Raw genomic sequence first — 21,612 nt, 5'->3', positions numbered from 1 at the left:
TCACGTTGTCAACCAAAAATAAATGTATATCGTTGCAATTTTATGTGATACACTAACATAGACTAATGCATAATTTCCAAGTAGAAGGAAAAAGATGGGCAGTTATTAAAATGTGTAACAAAAATCAAAAAACTGTGCTGTGTGTTTGAATAGAGCCAATCTGAGACAACACTTGGCAGATGTTTCAGTGGGCGTTTCTCTAACGTATGTCCTCATGTAGAAACAGATTATTTTTCACCTGCTTTTCGTAGCAAACTCAAATGAGTTCAGTCATATTCCATCAGAGCCACGGGCTTAAAAAGGCTCAACAGTCGGATAAAAGAAGGCTGGTTCCGGCTCGGTTCCGGGGACGACTGTGGCGCCTCTGGAGATGACGGTCAAAGAAGGATTTCACATACAACAACACAGTGTCTTCAGTCAGAGGCTTCTTCAGATTCTGCTGCAACACAGACTGCACAACGGGAGATCCCAATTGCCCACGGCCACCGCCATCTACAATAACTCGTTGAAGAATCTCGAAGGATTTGTGTTACGACATCATTTAAATTCCCTTTGGGACCAATAAAGTATCTGAACATCAAACCGAGCATGAACCTCTGCCCCTGGTCTCAGGTCTTCTGTTGCTACATGAAGGTTTTCTTCCAGACAACTTGACTGTTGGCCCAAAAGTTTGGTTTTGGGCCAACATCTTGGGCTTGTTTGACCTTTGACCTTCCTCTAGATGTTTGTTTCTGCATTGGAACTTGTCATGGCTCTTTCCTCGTGCCACTCTTCCAACCAGACCGGATTTGTGGAGTGCAGAAGCAAACAGTTACCCTGTCCACAGATTCTGCAGTAGATCACCATGGAGACTTTCTCGATAATACTTTTCTTGCCCCGCAGCTTCACAATTAAGCTAGAGGACCAATGTCTTGGTTGTTTCCTTTTCTTTTCTATTTTAAAACAATGGATTGAACTCATGAGACATTGACTTTCTTTTATAGTGGTTGTGTTTTTCATGCTTTTGATTCAGTGATATTTCTGTTTCATTGTGTTTTCTGTTCGTTTTTTTTTTTTTACTTTGTGAGGAACTTTGGTCAACGGAAAGCCAATGTTAGAAAGGAGCCTTATGAATAAAGTTTGATTTGACTCAGTCATACTCAGTCAAATTATCATGTATTTTCTCCTTACGCTTCAAAGTATGTGCTTTTGTTGGTGTGTCATAAAACAAAAACACAATAATAACATTAAATTAAAAACTGTGATTGAAGCATGACTGGATTTGAGCTGCAGAGTAAATAAAAACAAAGATGCTGCTCATTAGCCTAATAAGTGCATTTAAACAATGTTTTTGAATAGCTTAGCCTCAAAATTTAGTTAAATTCTGCTACTGCTTTTGTGGGGCTAACTATGCTAATCTGGCTTACATTTCTCCAATAAACTCTTACTATGAAGTTACCAATGATGCATTGAAAAACAAGAACACAACACATTCGCTTTAAGGCTGAGCACAGAAGCACGTTCACCCTGTCGTCAAAGGAGAACAAATATAAAGAAAAATCAACATTTAAGGTCACCACCTCTACATCTCCTCTTTGCTAATCTAGTTCGCATTGGAAACCTAAAGTTCAGCAAAAAAAAAAAAAAATACAACACAAATACGATGGGGAGGGGGGGGGGGGGGTCGACAGGTGAAATATTTAGTCATGTATTCAATGTATTCGCCAGCACAGATAAGGTTATGAAGTAATGGTGGCGGAAGTGGGGAGGGGGACACGCTCCGCTCCACCTTAAAAAGTAGAGGCTCGGAGCGGACAGCGCCGCGGTGCTGAAATAGCTCCGCGCATCTGTACAGCGGCAGAGCGGAGCAGGGCGGGGTGAGGCGGGTTAGGGGGGCACAGCGGGCTCTCTGTCCACACTTTGACGCTGGAAGCCGGGCACAACACCGCAAAGGACACCTGGAATGATCTTTCCAGGTGTCACATTGTGTAATCTCGGTGACGTTAGCGCGGGGAAAGGTTGGGGCGGCTTGGCGTGCTTTTTACGTGAAAATGGCGGCCGTCGCTGCTCGCCCAGCCCACTGTAGCACATACAGGCTTAAATACAGTCACAACAAACGTGCGGGCGAAACTAAGAACGAGTGCCGCATTATGGAGCGACACCCTGCCGTAAAAGACGAGACATGTCGATACGAGAGCGGAGGGGGGAGCTGACGGTCTCCTGCTGGAGGTCCAGAGTGAATGGGCTGGATGTCAGGGGGGAGCGAGGGGGGCAACATGACCCTCCAGTTTCCACACTGAGGGACAGAAATGACCACCAAAAACAAGCCCCCTCCCCCAAAAGAAAGCAGCCGCATTCCCGCTTCATTTCCGCCTTTTTTCTTACTTTAACATGGACTGCTCCTTCGCCTCCTCCTTCTTCTGTCGGTCCATGACACCGAGGATGATCTTCCTCTCCTCCTCGGTGAGGTGGCTGAGGTCCGGCATCTCCGGCATGGCGCCGGCCGCTGAGGGAGCAGCGGCGGCGGCGGCAGCAGGGCCGGGGGCGCCCCGGGCCCCGTGTGGAGCGGACATCTTTTACCGAGCGGTCGCTGAAAGAGTATCAAATAATAATAATAAAAAATATAATAGTAAATAAATGTTTATACCTCTGGTCAATGTACTAAACTGGTGGTTAGGAGAAGGCACACACGGCATGACGTGACACGAGTTAGCTGGGTAGTCATGCACATTTTTCTTTTCATCATTTCTTTCTTCTTTTTTTTTGGCTCACTGTGGTGCAGAAAATAAGTGTCAAAAATGTTCTTCCTTGCAGCTGTTAAAGCTGTCACAGTGCGATTTAATAAGAGTCAAGCTGGTGGGGATTGGAGAGCCAAACGTATCTACTACTACTCATCAACATCTCTAAAAGAAGAAGAAGAAGAAGACTAGATTTCTCTGGAAAGAATCCCAGGTTGTAGGTTATCACCCTCAATCCAGGGGAGGGAGGAAGGGAGAGAAAGGGGAAAAAACAGAAAATACAGTGTAAAAAGAATAACTCTTGCCTTTTACTTAGCAGACATGGTAAATCCTGTCTAACCCATCGCTGCCATCCTTCAGAGGGCTTTCGCTCGCATGTTGGAATAACAGATACCCGGCGCGTCCTTGTTTGCTTTCCCTTTGGAGCCCCGAGCCCCCCGCTGCCACTCTGTTCAGCTCGCTTTCCTCCAGGTTGGTAATTCTTGGAGATTTCTTAGATGCACAAAAATGGATGCAATGACAGAGAGAGAGGGAGTGAGGAGGGAGGAGGTGAGTGTGTGTGTGTGTGTGTCTGTTTGAGAAGGGTTGGGTGGGGAGAGGGTTCAGAGAGAAAGGGGGCGGAGCGGTGGAAACGTAGAAGCCAGAGAGGACGCGCTGGATGTTCATTGACAGCAGGCGCGACAGTGAGCGGGAAAACACGGAGCGGAGGTGAAGCTGGAGGAGGAGGAGCAGCAGCAGCCGTGGCTGGGAGAGAGCTGATGCATATTTCATAAGCAGATCATGAGCGCTGACAGAGGGGACAAACGCGCGGAGGATGACTAGTGACGGGCGGCTGTGGCTGCAGGTGCGGCAGCGGTTCCGGTCAGTGCTTTCACACGCGCTCGCGCGGCCACCCGCGGGGCTTTTGTTGTCAGCTGACGTGACCATTTCTGTGACGTCGCATGAAAAGAAATACAACTCAAAGCGATTACACAGGGAAGGACAGCTGCTGTTTCTTTTTTTGTTGTTGTCTTTTTCAATACACCAATATGAAAACGAGATGGTTCGATAATGTTTGAACAACTTAATATATATAAAAAAAGGCTGCTGGGAAATGGTTTTTTGGGTTTATGTTAGCTGGTTCACATGTTTCAATCTTTGAAAAACAGCAACGTTTTTGACGATAAAATGGACAGGGCCGATCCGGAGTTTATTGAGGCCCTGGGTAGAGTTTTATTTGGATACCCCCTTCCAGGGGATAGTTTAAAGATGTAGGCATAGCAACCATTGGGGGTTAAAGTTGTTTTTTTTTTTAACAATCACGCTTTTCCTTGATTCAAATGGCTGTTTTCCCTGTATTTCACCAGCCAAGTCCAACTTGGACTCATTTCAACTCTAACACACAAAACTAAATGCTGTTAATTTCCTTTTTGCATTAAAGCTAATTTCTCCAACACTTATCGGATTTTTAATACATCTTAAAAAGGTGCATCAACGTATATATTGTGTTTCTTGTTTGAAAATAGCCTTAGGTTTTAATTTGGATTCATTTCAAGAATAGAACTAAATATGTTTGTTGTATTTTGAGAGCTGATCGGGGGGGAAATTGGCTCATTCCTATAAACCGTTACAATGCGCATGAAATGTGAACACACACACAGACACAGCTTCTGTGCTACCAGCAGAAATGATTCAATTAAGCATTTACTGATTTTAAATTTTTTTTTAAAAAAATTATGACGATTTTCCGCAAACTGTCAACTCACAGACTGGTACCGAGCTCTTGGCGTCCCAAATCAGCAGGAGCCACAAAATCTGCTTACAGCAATTTGGCACAAACACTCTGACCCTACATCAGGCAAGGCGAGTTCATTTGTAAAATACCATTTAATGTGTACCGAGTTATTGGGAGTGAATCATAGAAAAACCATGAAACAGAAGTTGGACACGTTAAAAACACCTAATGCATCAAAAACACGAAATTAATGAAAGGAATATCATTAAAAGAACATGAAACCAAATCTAAACAGCTAAAATAAATAAATAAAGCTTTAGAGAAATTCAGTGATAAACACGTCATTACGGGTTTGCTGCAGTAAACAGAAATGTTTTCAATCTTGATTGAAAAGAGCCAAAGACTTCAACACCTCAGTTCCTGACTCACTGTGATCTGTTCCCATCTCTGCCGTCTTTGGAGCTGATCTCACTTTATTGGCCTCTTGTTTTTTACTCGCACACATTCTGAGATTTGACCGCCGATTCATAATGCAGTGAAGATGTGGGGAGTTTCTTGTCCGAATGACCAAAACTGCGACGAAAAAAACTTCTTTCAATAGTGACGGATTTTGCCACTGGCGCGAACCACGAAAAAGAAAACGACAGGAAGCAGCAGGAGGAGGATGGCGGCGTGTTTTCTTTAATGACTTGTCGCGTCAACAGTTTATTGTATTTCTTATTTAATGGAAACAATGCAATTACAACATTGTGTTTTTTTTCCACGTTTTGCATAAATCTGCAATGGAAACCCATCTACTGACTGCTGCTCCCGTTTAAACTTTTGCCCTTTGACGTGGTGCTACCAATGTTTACCAATGTAAACGAAGTCCTGCGAAGCTGGTAACAATCCTAAGTAGCAGAGCAAACATTCAATTCAGTTCAATTTATTTATATAGCACCAATTCACAATACATCATCTCAAGGCACTTTGCCATAATCAAAGAAATAATTTTAATTCAGCTATTGTGGTGTATAAAATTTTAAACAACTTACCAAATGACGCTGAAGGCTAAGACATCGGTGTAAATTTCAGATGCACCAAATCTTACTGTGAACTTTCGTTTTCCATTTCACAGTTTTGACAAACGCAAACAAAACACTTGGTTGTTTGTCGATCACATCATCATGCAATGGTGTTTCCAACAGAGATGATCAAAAAGTCAACAGAAAATTGTTCACCCCACAAATCCAGGTCGTCTCCGCGCACCTGCACACTCTCAAATTAATAACGCCACCTCCAAGTGCTACCCATGAAGCAGACAACATGCCCACGTATGGCAGCACAACAGGGTAAATTATCAAAAAAATAAAAACAAAGCAACATGGCTTTTATGCCTACATTTCTGCTTAGGCTTGTGCAACACTAGCCTGGTAAAAACCAGACGCTTGTTCTATGCTTTGCGTCGTACAGAGGATCTGGACCCCCGGCTATTGAGACACAATTGGAGGTGTGGAGTCTGTCGAAGTCTAAAATTTTATCCAATTGCTAGTGTTTGTCCATGCCGTATGCAACACGCCAGTTCGGCGCAATGAAACCGCCTGTGCCATAAACAACCGTTTCCCACCGCGGAGAGAGAAGTGCCGAGCCGAACGAGGCGGCTGTTGCTGTCGATTCAGGATTTTTGAAAGCTCGATCGACGCTGACCGAACGGCTTCATTCGCTTCCTCCGCTGCCACTGCTAAAAATGTAGACTGCAATTCTAAAACGGCGCAGAAAATCGACGGCACTGTTCCCGGTAGAAATTCTACCGGAGGGAATCAGAGTTAAAAGTTATCTTTGTCAGTTATCACAAACAATTTGCTGCAAACTGAATGAATTCAGCTGAACTTTTTTTTTTTTTTTTTTTTACAACTCCACCGCTTCTGATGAACCTCCACTAAATTCTTAAAACTTTGAGCCAACACTTTAAACCATTTTAAAAAAACAAACAAAAACAAAACAACAAACAACAATTCAAGTTCAGATGAAAATATGAACCTGTCTGACTTAAAACACAATCAGACTGTGTTTAAGTCTGATTCAGGATCAAACTTGAACACAGTCAAGCGTAGCAAACATAAAAGAAAAGCAACAAAAATCAATTATTACATCTGAATGTGATAAGACTTCAGTGACAACATCTAGGACATTTATTTAAATATGGAATCAAACTGTAGAAACTAAAGAGTGGTGAAGGGACATAAGAGAATCTTAGAACCAGATTTATTTAAACCAACTTTATCATTTTTTTTTTTATTTCCAACATAAACAACTCCACTGAAGTCTTTCATTTTCCATGGCTCCAAAGTGAGGACCGCATGTACCATGAGCCTTAATAACAATCTGACTGACTCATGTTGTGTATTTACAGTACAGCTGACTAACATCCACAACACAGCCACTGGCGCTCGTTTTCCATCCACATGTGAATCCTCACAGTTTTAGATTCCAAGTACGAGTCCCTGGTGTCTCCACCTCACCACTAAACAGGAAGTCCTTCTGCCTCGCGAGCGGGATCTATTTCACCACACTGACGACATGTTTCTCCTTCTCAGACACCACAGGCACGCTTCCTGGTTTGCTGTGCTTACGGACGTTCATCTCCCTGAAAAACAACAGAGGGGTCATGAATTACTCAAACTGCTGGTGAAACGAGTCAGGAACAGGCAGAGGGAGAGAGGAGAGAGAGAGGAAAGCAAACAAAGACGAGGAACAGATTGAATGTGTGACTGTTGGACTAACAGCTGCGTCACACACTGGTGCTTTCGAAAACCAATGCATAAAAGTGGAGATTTAAAATCTTTTATGCATAACAGTATGTTACCAGAAAGTTTGTAAAAAAAAAAAAATGAGATTGCATTTAGAATTTGAGAGGATCAGAGGTTAAAAAAATAAATAAAATAAAAAAAATCTGAAGTGAACATATGGATCGATGTATTTCTGTTTATGGAACGAATCTGTCTAAAGAAACCAAAGAGAGTAAGATCTATTTTTACTTGTGAGAAAATAATAAAATATTATATTCTATCGAGGTACAAAGATAATACATGTTTTTTCTATCTTTAAATGCACACATTGTCTGTCTGTTTAAAGAAGTGTCTATATGGGTATGATGTTTACTTGCTTATGCTGTAGCGAATTGACGTTTGAGAGAAGAGGTAGACTATATATGTTTTGTTTTTCCATTCAAAATGTGGCTTGTTCACTTTAAACTGTAAATGAATTAAATAAACAAATTTGCAAAGTCTTATGTCTGATATATTATATTAAAGCAGTGATGCAAATCAGAGAATAAGCTGCGATTCACAGGAGGGAAGGGCAAACCGGGACAATCGATCCGCCGTCCGAGCTGTAAATGAGTATGTAATGCCTGTCGCGGCTACGTCAGAGCGGCCCTGTGAAATTTTCCATCAGGACAACTGCGTAGGTCACACCTTCTCCCTGGCACCAGCCCAAATCGCTACCTCTCCCTTAAACGGAGGCAGCGGGGGATTCCCATCGTTTCTTCCCTCTGTGCTGCCAGGGGAGAGAAAAAAGAAGAAAAAGAAACTGGATACGCACTTTCGCCTGCGGGCCTCCTTCATGACCCTCAGCTCCTTCCTCTGGTGGTGGATGACCTTGGGCAGGTGTCGGTGGCGAGCGATGCGCTTGATTTGTGGGTGGTGCTGGAACTTCTCCTTCAGCTTCTGGCTGTAGTGAATGGCCTGCTTCTCTCTGGGAGACAGCTGTGTCAAAAAAAAAAAAAAACAGGGAGATGGAGAAACACAAATATACATGAGCCCAATTAGTTCATCAAAAAATGACTGAAACGTCTGTTAACACTCCCCAGTTTTCACAACCAATTCTCAGTGGGTCAGTATTTTCATTTAGTCAAAATGCTCTGATCACTACAAGAAAGCCCCGATTAAAACAACATTTGAATGGCGGACACAATGTGTGTTCAGAACTAAAACCTCAAACATGTAGTTCAGGATGGATCGACATACAGACATGTCAAAAGGCCATTAGCTTTAAATATCAGCAGTAGAGAACAGTCTTCATTTAGTATAAATCCAGAGTGGGCCATCCAAAGCTTAAAGCCAACGGCACCTAATGGCTCAGAAGGGCAAAAAAACCAAAGTCTATTCTACCAAAAACAAACTAGAATCTCAAAAACCTCACAGCAGCCTATGCAAACATAGTTTTATTTTGTGAACTGGTAAACCATGCGGGTGGATATTCACACAGCAAATAAAGATTAACACGAGAAATTGAGGTTGGAGGCGGTTTCATACAGGAATGATCCAGGATAAAACTTGGTAGAGATTCAAACAAAGCATTTAAAGTGAGCTCAGCTGAAACTGATATATTTGTGTGTCGTTACAAGTCAAATCAATTTTACATCAACAAAGTTCAACTCACTTGTAGGCCTGTTGCAATGAACAATAAATCAATTCATCGCATGATAAATGAAAATGATCAACCTCACTTTAATTTATCGGCTTTATCGTTTCTTTCTGCCTTTTCCCTCTTTCTATTGATGACACCGGCTGAAAAAAAAAGTCCGTCTTCTCTATCTAAATCTAATGATTATTGAAGGCCAATATAGTATACAGACTTCATAATCTGCACTCTTTTGGTTGAACGTAGTTTTTGTTTCCACTTTGGTTTTATGTTGTGTTTAGTTTTGACTCAAGTGCATTTTTTGTTAATGGAGACCGAGAGTCCATTTTATTTTTGCTTTTGGTTGTTTTACTTTTTGTTCCAGTGTTCTTTTGAAAATAAAGTGCATTTACGTTTGGCAGAATGTGCTTGCATTATTATGTCATTACCATTACATGAGTTTAAAATGGTCTTCAAACAATATTGTTGTTTGTTGCAACAATTTCCGAGACAATTAATCGCTCAGCAAAATTTGTTATCGTGACAGGAATACTCGCTTGACCGTACAATGCTGATCCGTAGAGTTGAAATGACTTCGGAGCGACAAACTCGTTTAAAAACAAATCAACGTCTGTTAAGAACGTGAAACCAGCAGCTCGACAACATGCCCACCTCCGTTTGGCCCATGAAAGCCACCGTCTGGTGACTGCCCTCCTCCGAGGCTTTTATTCTAATTAGAAGCAGTGTTTTATCTGGGATTCAATTTGAGGGGGAAACAATTGGTACAAGCTGATCCTGTTGCACTAAACTAATCCCCCTAAAATAATAATAATAATAAAAAAGTAAAATTAGGAGATTCCTAGAGAGATCTAAATGGATGTCTGATCAACAGACGGTTCGTATCACCCAAAACTGATCAAAGACCAATCAGGATCAGGAAAACTGCTAGAGGAGGACGTTCCTGAGATTACGTCCTCCAGTGTTCCGGATCATCAACACCATCAAGCAGAAGTTTAGTTAAGATGGAGAGGGATTCCAAGGAAGTCCAACAAGTCTATAGAATCGTGGACTCATAAAGACATTCTCCTAAAAAACGTCAAAACCTCACTTTAACCATTATCTTAAAACACTGAAGATTGAAAAAATAAAAAATAAAAACGCTCATGTGTTTGCTACATTTTCTGAAATTCAGTAAGTACGCTCGCCGGCAGCCGTGACGGTCCTGATCAAATCAATCAATCAAATTTTATTTGTATAGCACATTTCAGCAGCAAGGCATTTCAAAGTGCTTTACATCATATCAAACACAGAAACACAAAGCAACATAGAGTCAACAATCAAAACACGACATTAAGTCAGGTTCCATCAATAAATTTGTAATTGATTACGTTTCAAATACAATCCTAAACAGGTGGGTTTTTAGTCAAGTTTGCATCCATAAAAGATTTACCTGTTACACTCCTACTGTGTTATATGGAACAAAATACCTATTGCTATTTTTATTCCCACTCACACAGTTTAAAACGATGCAGACAGCATTTTAATGCATCACTGGAATCCAAATCTGAAGGCTTTTCTCTCAATTCTGGAGAGAAAACGGATGTTGGTTCAGTCTCAGACTGGTAGGGTTATTTAAAATTTACCCCCATAAAGTTTTCCTGCATTTCTTCATATACAAGAAAAATTATTCTCATTCCATTTCCACTAACAACCAAACAGTAGCATCAGCAATCAGTGGCTGAATGAGGCATAGCGCACGTGACGAACAGAGTCGCTACTGAACTGCAAGTCTGCCTCCCAAAATTGCCCCACTTTAGCATTTATTGGAAAAAAAAAAGTTAATATTTAAGTTTCAGGTCAGAGAATGTTTTGTGGAAGTGTTTCACTAAGTGATATTCCAAAGTGATAGCCCAAAATAAGTTACCACAACAGTTCTTCTACAACAAAGAATAAACAGAACATGACTGAATATATAAATTTAACCTTGAGTCCAAATGTTCCAACATGTTGGGGAAACTTCTAAAACGTGAGTTGCAGCAGTCAGGAGTCTCTCTGTTCGTCCAGAGTGATGCCTTCAGTCCCCCGACTAACCTTTGATTCAGCATCTCGGCGTTTCTTGATAATTAAAGACGCTCTCAGTAGAACTTCACCGTTAATGCTGCGTTACGTTCAAAGTGGCCTCCGTTTAAGTGATTGGCCCATTTCAAAGTGCTGATAGGAGCAGCGCTTGTCTGATCTATTTAAGTGCAGAGCCTGCGAGTAAATCTCCCCGTGCACAGTGAAACAAGTGCCAAAAGCAGCCCGCCTCCACCAGCGAGCTGCATTAAAAGAATACGCAGGAGCGAATCTGATTAGGAGTGAAAGACGGCTGCTGGAGATCATCTTAATAATCTGGCAGCAAACCAGGCAACAGAGCATTTTCTTGGGAAGTCTTAACAAGTCCCATGCGAAGCCGAGGACGCAATATTATTAACGTAAAAGCAGATATTATTGACAGAATCCAATTGATATCAAATGTTTCCAATTTGAGCTTTTCTTTTCAGCCTTTCCTTTCATCAGGAGACACTGTGCCAACAGGAATATAGCACTTATTGAGAGTAATTGTACCCTAAGTCAGCATCCATCAGTGCATTTGGCAACGGTCGTTCCCCGTAGCGTAGCTGCTGGCAGAGTGGCCCACTGTTACAGTGCGGAGGCGGGCCCGGGGCCAAAAAGAATGCAGCCAATTCATAAAACTGGCTCGAGTAATAAAACCTGACGGAGATACGAGATATTAAGACAGCTGAGGAAAATTCAGCTGCTGATCAGCATGTAGACATTACCATTAGTAATGACCCGGGCTGCGTGCCAACAGGAAACTAAGCAAAAAATAAATAAACAAACTCACCACTCCCAGTTTCTCCGCCGCGTTCGCCTTCCACAGCCGGATGTTCATTTCGTCCGAGCCGCTCAGGATGTACTTGCTGTCCGCCGACCACTTTACGCAGATGACGTGCTGCATGCGCTTGGTGTGGTAGACTTCTCTGCAAACACGCCCAGAGACATTTTGAACCGTCAGCTTCTAAAAGCCGGATGGGCCAGGTTTTAAAAGCGGCGAACGCGACGAGAACCGACCTGCTGCTTGCCGAGTCTTTGGGGAAGATGCGGATGGTCTTGTCAAAGCTGGCGGAGACGAACTCCCGTCCGGTGGGAGAGTAGTCGACATCCAGCACGGCGGAGACGTGGTCCACGTGCACTTTGACGGGATTCTCCAGATACCTCATGTCGTATGTGTACAGGCTAGTGAGACAACAGGAAGCAACGCTAACGTTAGCGTCTGCATCTTTGGTACAAACCAGGAGGTGTAAGTGAAATTTGAGCTACTTGTGTGATGACGAGAGCGGGCAATCAATTTAAAAAATTTAATCAGATTTATCACCATGCTTAACTCGGGCAGAGTTAAGCATGGATCATCTTGAAATGTAAAAATTCACACTGTCCTAAAATCTTTTACAGTTTCAAACCAGATATCTCAGTTTTCCAAGTAAAGAAGTAATTTTGTTTCAAACATGATGTTTGAAACAAACATTACGTTGTTTCAACGTAATTCAGAAATGTTAGCTGTAAGCTGGTTGTGCATCATTGGAAGGGTAATTCATCATGCCATTAAATACATACTATATTGGTTTTATTCAGCACAGTGTTCTTTAAACCTTGCTCATCTTTTCACTCGCGTTTGCAACTCTGCGTTGCTGACCGCAGTACAAGACCTTGTAAAGTGTGGCAGTGAACTAAGTAACCCTCTCCAGGAGAGAGGCTGAAAAGTCAATAAATATAGCAACAAAGTTGCTAAGTTAGCAACAGTGGAGCAACGATTGTTAACCACGTTAACCACATTTTTGTCAACTTTTCAGCACAACCAGTACAGACCTGAAAACTTGCTGCACCTTTCTTACGATCCCGCCTCAACAGAGCCAGTCATTTCTGTTGAATTAGACTTTTTATCTCAAATTAAAGGTAGAAAATTATTTAAAAGGATCTGCATGCTTTTAAATTCACTATTTGTCTTATTAAATATTTTCAATAATTACACAAACCAGAAGCTGTCGAAAGAATAAACAAAATCCAATTCCCTCTTAGACTCACTTGTAGTCTTCATTTGCACAAGTGAAGTAGTAAGCTTCCATTGGGTTCCAGCTGATCGTGTTGGTCCTCATTGTCATGATAACCTGAAGGAGAAGCAGAATTTTTTTCAATATGAACTTCAAAGAAGAAGAAGAATAATGACCCACCTTTTTAAGAGGTGTTGATTCCCTCATGTCATATAAAACTATACTTCTGTCAGAGGCACAGCTTCCAAGGAGCTCCGTCTGTGGAGAGGAAAATTATCCAATTGGACTAAATCAACAGGTTTCATATGAAACAGGTGCGGTTCCAGAATGGTGTGCTATGTCTCACCTCCACAGGGTTAAAACGGACGGAGCTGAAGCTGTCCACGCCCCAGGTGAAGGAGCGGATGGGGGTGCTCCTTTGCTCGTCCCAGATGTCCACCTGGTGGCCGCATGTTGCAAACACAGCGCTCTTCTGGTGATGGTCCAGTCCTGTGAACACGGCCTAAAGAGGGATGCGTCTCTTTAAGCAAAAAGAAATCATAAAGCAGGAAAAATTAGCCCTGATGAATAAAATTAAAGAGGCGGTACCTTGCCGAGGATGGTGTTAAGAGGCTCCTCCTCCTCTCCGTAGCCCGGCGCTTCCATTTTCCAATGTTTGATGGTTTTGTCATCTCCGATCTGTTACAATCAAGGATAGGTTTTCATTAAGGGGAGCACCGATTGCAGTTTACTGGCCGATCATCAATCTATGAAAAAGACTCATTTGTTAATTTCAATTTTGGCAGATACCAATGTTTTTTGTCTGGGGACAAAAAAACCCGATAAATATAGTAAAGTGGCTAAGTCGGTCAGACCTCTCTCTCATGACAAAGCAAAAGAGGACAGTGGCCGATTTTCAGATATTTGCAGATAAGATAAGGTCAGTGCATAAGGTCCGTCTCACATGTTAGTATCAGTCGCTTGGGGCCGATTTATTGATGCAACTTAGCCTGGAAAGGTAACAGATTTTGCTGGATGATAAATTACTGTAGAATCTTTTATAAATGGCAATATGGTTGTTTTGAAACCATTTTCAAGTATTATTATGGCAATAGCCCAATAATGCAAGAACACATACTCAAAGATCATTAAGCTTTAAATTCTAATGAACATTTAACACTGGAAGACATCTTAAAGGTCCAAAATAAATAAAGCAACCGAAACAACAAATAACATTTATTTTGTTTGTCACAAAATTATCCTTCAAAAAAAAAAAAAAAAGGGAGGCTAGTCGAGACCAATGTGTCAGACTGAAGACTTTAGTCATCCAGTTTTTGGTGGGAAGACACAAGAAAAAAAAGATTAAAAAAAACAATAAATCGATGCAAATGGAAATTATTGAGCTGATTTCAATTTATTATGTGATTAATTGATTTATTGTGACAGGCCCAGGTGCACCCCTAGTTCTTATGCTGCTGATATTTAAAAACAAACAAGCTGAAGGGAAAAATGTGAAGATGATGAAGTAGACCGCTTACCGTAAAGAAGGAAGAACCGCAGTATCTGACGACCATTCCCCGGACAAACCCTTCATGCGCCTGGAGAGTGCGGACGCACTCGTGTTTGGTAAGATTCCACACTTTGACCTACAAACACAACATTTATATACACACTATATATATATATATATGTATATACTGTATATAAAGCAAACAGAGCATATGAAGCTCCTTGACTTTCAAGGGCTTCAACGGCTTACCTCGCCATCGCAGGAGCCAGACAGCAGGGTGGAGAGACTCCGGGGGTGCTTGGCCAGACAGTTCACCCCGTCTCTGTGTCCGTCCAGGGAGGCCAGAAAAGGCTTGGCAAACACGCGCTCCAACTTCGTGGCGTTCAGAGCCCGGGTGTACTCTCTGCTCACCTCGAACGGATGAAGGGAGGGGTCGTAGTTCCTGGGGACTGACACGGGGACAGCAGTCAAAGGTTGGTACAGCAAGTCGCCTCGCAGAAGAATTCACAACCTTTAAACTATGAACATTTCTTTTAACCAAAAAAAGAAAAGATAAACCGAGACTCTAAATTCTTTCCGTTGCTCGAGGAATGCTGTTCTGCTTCTTTTTTTTTTTTTTTTTTAAATGTGCCACTGGTCCAACACACCTGACTCAAATCGCTTAAATAATCCTGATAATGACCCAACTATTTGATTCGGAGCGAAGGAAAGCTAAAAGAAATGAACGTCACACGTTTTGTACTTAAAAAAATAAAATAAAAACTACTCAACAACTAATTCCAGCTTTGTGTTGGTTCTGTCGTATAAAATGCCAATAAAACACACAGAACTCTGGAGAGGCAACGAGACAAAAAGTTTAAAACTTTTAACTTGAGTTATTTTTGGAATGGGGTTAAACGTTTTAGAGCTTAACATAAAACTAGTTATGATAAACTCTTCCTATTTTTACCATACATAACTACTGTTCAATACAAAGCTGCTAATGCTGGTGTTGTCGCTGCAAGAGAAGCTCAGAATGTTTATGCTAATCTTTAGCCTCTGGAAGCTAACAGTCACGCGCTTACCTCGCTGAATATCGTGTTTAGTTTCCCGGACATAATCATCCGGGTTTCTTGAAAGGACCTTGACCTTCATTTGGTTTCAGAGCCAAGAGCAACGCCAATACAAAAGAATGTTTAATAACAATATCTTAATGTTCGTGCAAAAAAAAAAAAAGACTAGCCGACATGTGTTGATAGTGAAGAAGTGGCTTGGTCTGCTCGCGTTGCATTGTGGGACATCGGCGCCTGTTGATTGCGTCACTGAAAGAAACAATAGTCAAGTTAGATATTTTAGAAAGAGAACGAACCGGAAATAATACCGGAAAGGCGTAAATTTACAGACTTTAGTGGCAAGTAGGAGCACGCGAGGCTTAGGAAGTATAAATGAGATTTGTCAGCGTGAAAAACTGCAGTAGCAGCAGAAGCTCACGCTGAACACGTTTGAAAATTACATGTAAACTTATAACATTCACCTAATAGGGAGAAATGTTCAGAAATGACTGTTTTCAACTAAACTGTAGGTGTCCCATTTATAATTATCATACGCTTGGACAACACAGCCCAAGATATCTCTGTTCATTTCTCCTTTCAGTCTCCTTAGGATGCTTGGTGCTTTTTTCCCCTTCACCTCCCTTCAGTGTTTGTATCGATCCAAGTCTGGAAGCTGAGGTGGCCATGGAAAAAGATAGATTTTTAATATGACTACCGTTTATCAGTACAATATTTTTAGTTCAATCTCCTGGAATTTCAAGATGTTCTAACATTTCCTGATGCAACGAACATTATTTTTGGCTCTAATTGTCTTTATTTCACGATGGATGGATGGATGGATGGATGGATGGATGGATGGAGAGAGCGAGAGAGAGAGACAGACAGACAACGGGCTGGGACTCGAACCCGTGACGGCCGCGGTAAGATGTGGGGCCCGGATTCGAATTATTTTGAAAGTACATTCCGGAAGTACAACTCTGAGGAATACAACATGACATTTATCCAATCGGTTCCTCGCAACAAGGTCGAGCCGGAGGAGTGTGAGACTTGACACTTGTCGGTGGCGATGAGTTCCGCCTCATGTCAGAAACGTGGCTCGGCGTCCGACGTGCCGTGAATTTCAGGCGGTTTCCTCGTATCTGTGCCATATCTAAATGTTGTCGCGGGGTCCACCGGCCGTTTCACTGTTACTGAGTTGTTGTTGTTTTGCGTTGTTAGGAGCTCAGCCAGCTGCGGCGGAGGAGGCTAGCTGAGCTCGGTTACCTGCTAAGGATGAGCTCCGCACCGAATCACCGTGACGCTACAGAGACAGCAGGGCAGCCCAGAAAACACGTCTCCGCTGTCTCCGTCGCCGGACACGTCCAGCAGGTCTTCAGCCATGTGAAATTAGAAAACCTGGTGGCGGGACTGAGCGGTGGTGTGGTGTCCACTCTGGTGCTTCACCCGCTGGACCTGGTGAAGACCAGGTTTGCAGGTACAGCGTGAGGATCGGCTGTTCTGGATGTTTGTTTTTTTTTGTTTTTTTTTTGAACACCTTCACTAAGATATGAACGTCTCTTCCAATGCAGTGAGTGATGGACTGGAGTTGAGGCCCAAGTACAGCGGTATTCTTCACTGTATGAAGAGTGTGTGGCATCAGGAGGGAGTGAGGGGTCTGTACCAAGGGGTGACCCCCAACATCTGGGGCGCGGGCTTGTCCTGGGGCCTCTACTTCTTCTTGTATGTATAAAACCTGCATCAGGACGACTTCACCAGCAGCAGTGACATTCAGAAATCTGTTGATGTACGTTTTCCCTCTGACTTTCCAGCTACAATGCAATCAAAGGCTACACTAAGGAAGGCCGTCAGGCTGAACTGAGCCCAGCAGAGCACCTGGTTTCGGCGGCTGAAGCAGGTTAGAGCCGACCGCTCAGCTGGATAACTCTGCTCAGAACTGGCTGCAGCCGACACGTATGGAAGTGACTGCACACCCGTTTTGTTTATTATACTTCCTAAGGAGGTCACACTGGCTTGTTTGTTTTCTGGATAAATTTAGCTCGGGTAATAAAATTGAAGCTGCCACACAATATTTCTGTGTAAACAGACGGATCCAGGTAGGATAACGACATCATCCTGAGCTCTGAATCACTCAAGTAGCATGTAATGCCAAGGAACGGAGAGCAAATTCACTTGCACCTGCAAAACAATCGAGCAGAACGAAAAATCGCAACAAAATGCTGTATTTATTTCAGATATTTTATTACTTGATTTGATTTCTTTTTCTTCTTTTTTTTGCAAGACGATTCAAGTTGATTACTATAAACAGAATAAAAAATAGCTTTGAAAATAAGGTACTGATCCACTAAATATGTGGTAAAGGGACATTAGCATCTAATTTTGAGATTAATATTTTTTTGAAAGAAGCAGCACCAAAGCCATATCTTAAAGACTTTATGTAATTTTGACATTCTTACAATCAGTCTTTAATTCACGCAACCATTAGAACTTCAAACTATGAAATGAGTTGCTTCTTTTTTTTTTTTGCACAAATTAGCTATATCCTTCTTAAAATATATATTTTTCTTCTACTCCTGTTTAAGAACGGTTTCATGTCAAAGCCTGAGATATTGGCCGTAAGTTTATGGTGAACATTTGATTTATTTTAATCTTTTTTTACTCGGCATTAAGGGCTGCTGAGAAAGCTGGATCTGGAGAAAAATGTTTATATGACAAACGAGTAGAAACCTATTAAAATCTTAATTGTGGTACTGAAATCCTTTTTTTTAATTTTTCTTTTGACAAAACTAACCTATGGAGTTGCAGCCAGACCTGGCAGAACGTTAAAACAGTGTGTTTTTAGAGCGGTGGGTGTGTGTGTGTAAACTTGAGAGGCTCTAGCAGACCTTTAGAGTCTTGTTTCCTGCTTCTTCTTCTCAGGCATCCTCACTCTCACCATAACCAACCCGATCTGGGTCACCAAGACCCGACTGGTTCTGCAGTACAGCGCCGACCCCACCAGTAAGCAGTACAAGGGGATGGTGGACGCCCTGGTTAAGATCTACCGCCACGAGGGCCTGCCAGGACTTTACAAAGTGGGACATTTTTTTTGTGGACTTCCATGCGTGACATATGAAGTGTGTCTGATGATTATAGATGCTAGATTTTGTGCCATGAAAGAAAAACGTAAAAGTCCAACAGGAAAGTCATAATTGCAAGTTTTATAGTCGTAATCATGAGGTTTAAAGGCGTAATTATGAGCTTTAAGGTCATCATTTGAGGGTGAGTTGTTATTATTTTTGGAATAAAAGCCATAATTTAGATAGCTAGATGGATAGATAAATCTTTATTGTCATTGTCACAAGGACAACAAAATTCAAAGGGTGCCATCAGTCGGTGCACATGCCCAAAAACAAAAAATAACTGTCTCACAATTCACACACAACGCAAGAATCAGCAAACAACTGGCAAAAAAAAGAAAAATAAGAACAGCCACATTCTCACATACATCATTTATGATGGTTAATGGTTGTTTTTGATTGCATTTAGTTTTGTTATTGCTATCGGGTAGAAACTGTCTCTGAGACGGTTGGTTCTTGTTCTGGTTGCTCAAGTTTCACCTTTCGGTCATAATTATGAGATCCAGTCAAAATTATGAGTCATAATTTCAACTTTCAAAGTCATAGTTTTGATTTTAGTCATAATTTTGACTTGAAAAGTAATAATTATGAGAATGCAGTCCACAATTTTAACTTTCCAAATCATAACTTTTACTTTAAAGTCATAATTGAGATACAAAGTAATGCATTCGATTTTGTTCAGTGTCTCATAATCATGACTGTAAATTAGAAAGTCAAAATTATGACTTTGTTTTTATCAACAACAACAAAAAAAGATGACTTCATATCTCATAAGAAGTCTGCCTTTAAAAATCGGAATTATAACTTCCTGTTGAGCTTTTAGTCTTTTCTTTCATGACCTGAATGAGCTTCCATACTTCCCTGCCGTCACTTCGGCAGGAAATAGTCATCCCCCACTAGGGGGCATCATTACTCATCACACGCATACCTCCAGCTGAAGTAAAGTCCGGTTGTGTTCTGCAGGGTTACGTTCCGGGCCTGTTCGGTACGTCTCACGGAGCCCTGCAGTTCATGGCCTACGAAGAGCTCAAGAGAGACTACAACAAATACAAGAAGGTGCCTTCAGATGCAAAGTTGGTGAGTTTCAAACTTGGGGTTACGCTGGATAAAGTCATCCCTTCCTTCTTCCTGCTCACCCTCCTCTCCATCGTTCTCTTATGAGCAGGATGCTCTGGAATACGTCACAATGGCAGCGCTGTCCAAAATATTCGCCGTCGCCACGACGTACCCGTATCAGGTGGTGAGAGCTCGGCTCCAAGACCAGCACAACAGATACGGCGGGGTCGTGGACGTCATCGGACGGACGTGGAGGTACGGATCTGCCGGCACCGGTCGATTGGACCCGGCTTCCTTTTCACGCTCATTATCCCCCTCCCCTCCCCGCAGAAACGAAGGAGCTTCGGGCTTCTACAAAGGCGTCGTCCCAAATTTGATCCGCGTCACGCCGGCCTGTTGCATCACTTTTGTGGTTTATGAGAACGTGTCCCGCTTCCTTCTGGGGACAAAATGAGAGAGACAGAGAGGACCCAGCATGGACAGCCACACGGGGCGTCAAGCTCCGGCTGAAGCGTTGGAGACGAAGAGGGGAGCGTGTTTTCCCCCCAGAGGCTTTCTTAAATACATGGAGATGCGTAGAAGTGAGAGGAAAAAAAGTCAAAGCTTCAAATCAACTAACTCGTTTTCGGTCAAACATATTGGAGACGTATTGGGGCCACTGAAGTAAAAGAATTCTGACTTTAATCTCAGAACTTTGGCTTTTTTTTTCTTAGAATTTTGGAAAATAATTTCTCGTAATTTAGATTTTTTTTTTTCTCTCCCAGAATTTTGACTTTTTTCCCTCAAAATTCTGACTTTTGAATTTAGAAGATTAAAGTTGGAATTCTGAGAGGAAAAATGAAATCTGAATTGTGAGATTAAAGTCAAAATTCTGACTTTTGAACTCAGACCATGAAAGCTGGAATTCTAAAGAAAAGTCAGAAATCCTGAGATTTAATCCTGAATTCTGAGTCACATTTTTTTTCAGTGGCCTCAATCCTCTTCTGTGAAAACATGACGGGAAAACGTGTCCGATTTAAACGCACAGTTAGTTCGTGGGGATGTGTTGCTTCAGTTTGTCCCTTTGGAAATGATATGAATGTGATACGGTAACTATTATTTTCAAACATGAGGGGCATATTGTAACGATGTGTGGTGAATGCAGCATTCTACCACAGAGGGAGTTTTGTTTATGTTTTCTGGCAACAGAAAGACGAAAAACAAAAGTGTATTTTTAAAGCTTGATCATCGGCATCAAGATCTCAGGTCTCCAGTTTTACCTTTATTATCAATTATCCATGCATGAACTGCAGCATTGATGATGCTTCTTCCATAAAGTCATTTTTTCCTCATCACACAAACTTAAGTGTGTTGTTTTATGGCATTTTGTTATGAAATGTGAAGTGCTTTATTAGTGTGTGAACACAATAAATGTTTTATTTTTGACCTATTTTACTGCAGGGTGTGGTCTTTGGTTCCAACGCGTAATTCCACACTTTTCCAGGCTGCCAGTTTCCTGGCTTCCCGACCTCTATGAAGACAGTTAAATGTTTAATACAGAAATATTACAATGCTTTTATCATTTGAAACCTGTAAAAATAAGTGATTTTTTTTTTTATGCAGCCTTAGACCACTATTCAAGAATGGCACAAGCTTGGTTTTCCAGCCTGAGGTTTATAATATACAACGTGTATAAATGTCACAGTAAAATTTTCACTGCCTTTCAAAAAAAAAAAAAGATACAAATTAAATTCCTCTAAAAAGTGAAGGTGCAAAATAAAGTCATTTTTTTAAGCAACCATGCTTTGCCTCGTTTCATACTTATTAGGTTCGCAAACCTTCATGCAACAGCATTTTTTTTTTTTAGTGCGCCCATTTGTCGTGAGATGTTGATGAAGATGACTTGAACGCAGAAACGCTGAGGCAGCAAGTAGATTTGAAGATTTAATGATTTAAAAAAAAAAAGAACAAAACATGGAAGTATGGGGAGAACAAAAAAAAAAAACAAATCCAGGGATCACTGACCAGCAGGGTCC

The 21,612-nt window shown here is 41.7% G+C and overlaps 3 protein-coding genes across 41 annotated transcripts in view; 1 reads left to right on the top strand and 2 right to left on the bottom strand.

The window, feature by feature from the left end:
- The window catches only part of rims2 (regulating synaptic membrane exocytosis 2), a 157,397-nt gene extending 154,209 nt beyond the window's left edge, over positions 1–3,188 (bottom strand). For 37 of the 38 annotated variants that reach the window (XM_023330850.1, XM_023330855.1, XM_023330876.1 and 34 more), the window contains exons 1-2: positions 3,023–3,188; positions 2,365–2,569 (exon numbers count right to left, since the gene is read on the bottom strand). In XM_023330850.1, coding sequence (XP_023186618.1) covers positions 2,365–2,552 — 188 coding nt within the window. In that variant the 5' untranslated portion in view covers positions 2,553–2,569; positions 3,023–3,188. Of the gene's footprint in view, positions 1–2,364; positions 2,570–3,022 lie in introns of those variants that run through there. The other variant, XM_023330837.1, reaches the window with a different exon arrangement.
- Positions 3,189–4,564: 1,376 nt separating this feature from the next.
- dcaf13 (DDB1 and CUL4 associated factor 13) lies at positions 4,565–15,677 on the bottom strand. Its single transcript, XM_005807499.3, has 11 exons — positions 15,459–15,677; positions 14,644–14,843; positions 14,423–14,530; positions 13,494–13,583; positions 13,252–13,407; positions 13,086–13,163; positions 12,940–13,022; positions 11,929–12,093; positions 11,702–11,837; positions 8,014–8,177; positions 4,565–7,057 (listed from the first exon to the last, which is right to left on the bottom strand). The coding sequence occupies exons 1-11, from the start codon at positions 15,526–15,528 to the stop codon at positions 6,970–6,972; spliced, it is 1,338 nt and encodes a 445-aa protein (XP_005807556.1). The 5' UTR covers positions 15,529–15,677; the 3' UTR covers positions 4,565–6,969.
- A 750-nt stretch (positions 15,678–16,427) lies between these two features.
- slc25a32 (solute carrier family 25 member 32) lies at positions 16,428–21,314 on the top strand. Of its 2 annotated transcripts, XM_005807500.2 has the most exons (7): positions 16,428–16,899; positions 16,994–17,144; positions 17,234–17,319; positions 18,342–18,496; positions 19,505–19,618; positions 19,707–19,852; positions 19,928–21,314. In XM_005807500.2, the coding sequence occupies exons 1-7, from the start codon at positions 16,698–16,700 to the stop codon at positions 20,049–20,051; spliced, it is 978 nt and encodes a 325-aa protein (XP_005807557.2). In that variant the 5' UTR covers positions 16,428–16,697; the 3' UTR covers positions 20,052–21,314. The 2 variants fall into 2 exon arrangements, with proteins under 2 accessions (XP_005807557.2, XP_023186652.1); XM_023330884.1 differs by having other exon boundaries at positions 19,707–21,314.
- Positions 21,315–21,612: the final 298 nt, after the last annotated feature.

The sequence above is a fragment of the Xiphophorus maculatus genome, chromosome 3, assembly GCF_002775205.1.
Source record: "Xiphophorus maculatus strain JP 163 A chromosome 3, X_maculatus-5.0-male, whole genome shotgun sequence".
Taxonomy (NCBI): Eukaryota; Metazoa; Chordata; class Actinopteri; order Cyprinodontiformes; family Poeciliidae; genus Xiphophorus; species Xiphophorus maculatus.
This window is presented reverse-complemented; position numbering and strand designations above follow the sequence as displayed.

Excerpts from the sequence above, each read along its gene's own strand:
- dcaf13 (XM_005807499.3), bottom strand. The coding sequence starts at position 15,528 with ATGAAGGTCAAGGTCCTTTCAAGAAACCCGGATGATTATGTCCGGGAA. Across the intron at positions 13,584-14,422 it reads GCGGTTCTTCCTTCTTTACG|ATCGGAGATGACAAAACCAT; the intron begins GTAAGCGGTCTA and ends TGATTGTAACAG. Across the intron at positions 8,178-11,701 it reads CGGCGGAGAAACTGGGAGTG|CTGTCTCCCAGAGAGAAGCA; the intron begins GTGAGTTTGTTT and ends TTTTTGACACAG.
- slc25a32 (XM_023330884.1), top strand. The coding sequence starts at position 16,698 with ATGAGCTCCGCACCGAATCACCGTGACGCTACAGAGACAGCAGGGCAG. Across the intron at positions 16,900-16,993 it reads GGTGAAGACCAGGTTTGCAG|TGAGTGATGGACTGGAGTTG; the intron begins GTACAGCGTGAG and ends CTTCCAATGCAG. Across the intron at positions 17,145-17,233 it reads TGGGGCCTCTACTTCTTCTT|CTACAATGCAATCAAAGGCT; the intron begins GTATGTATAAAA and ends CTGACTTTCCAG.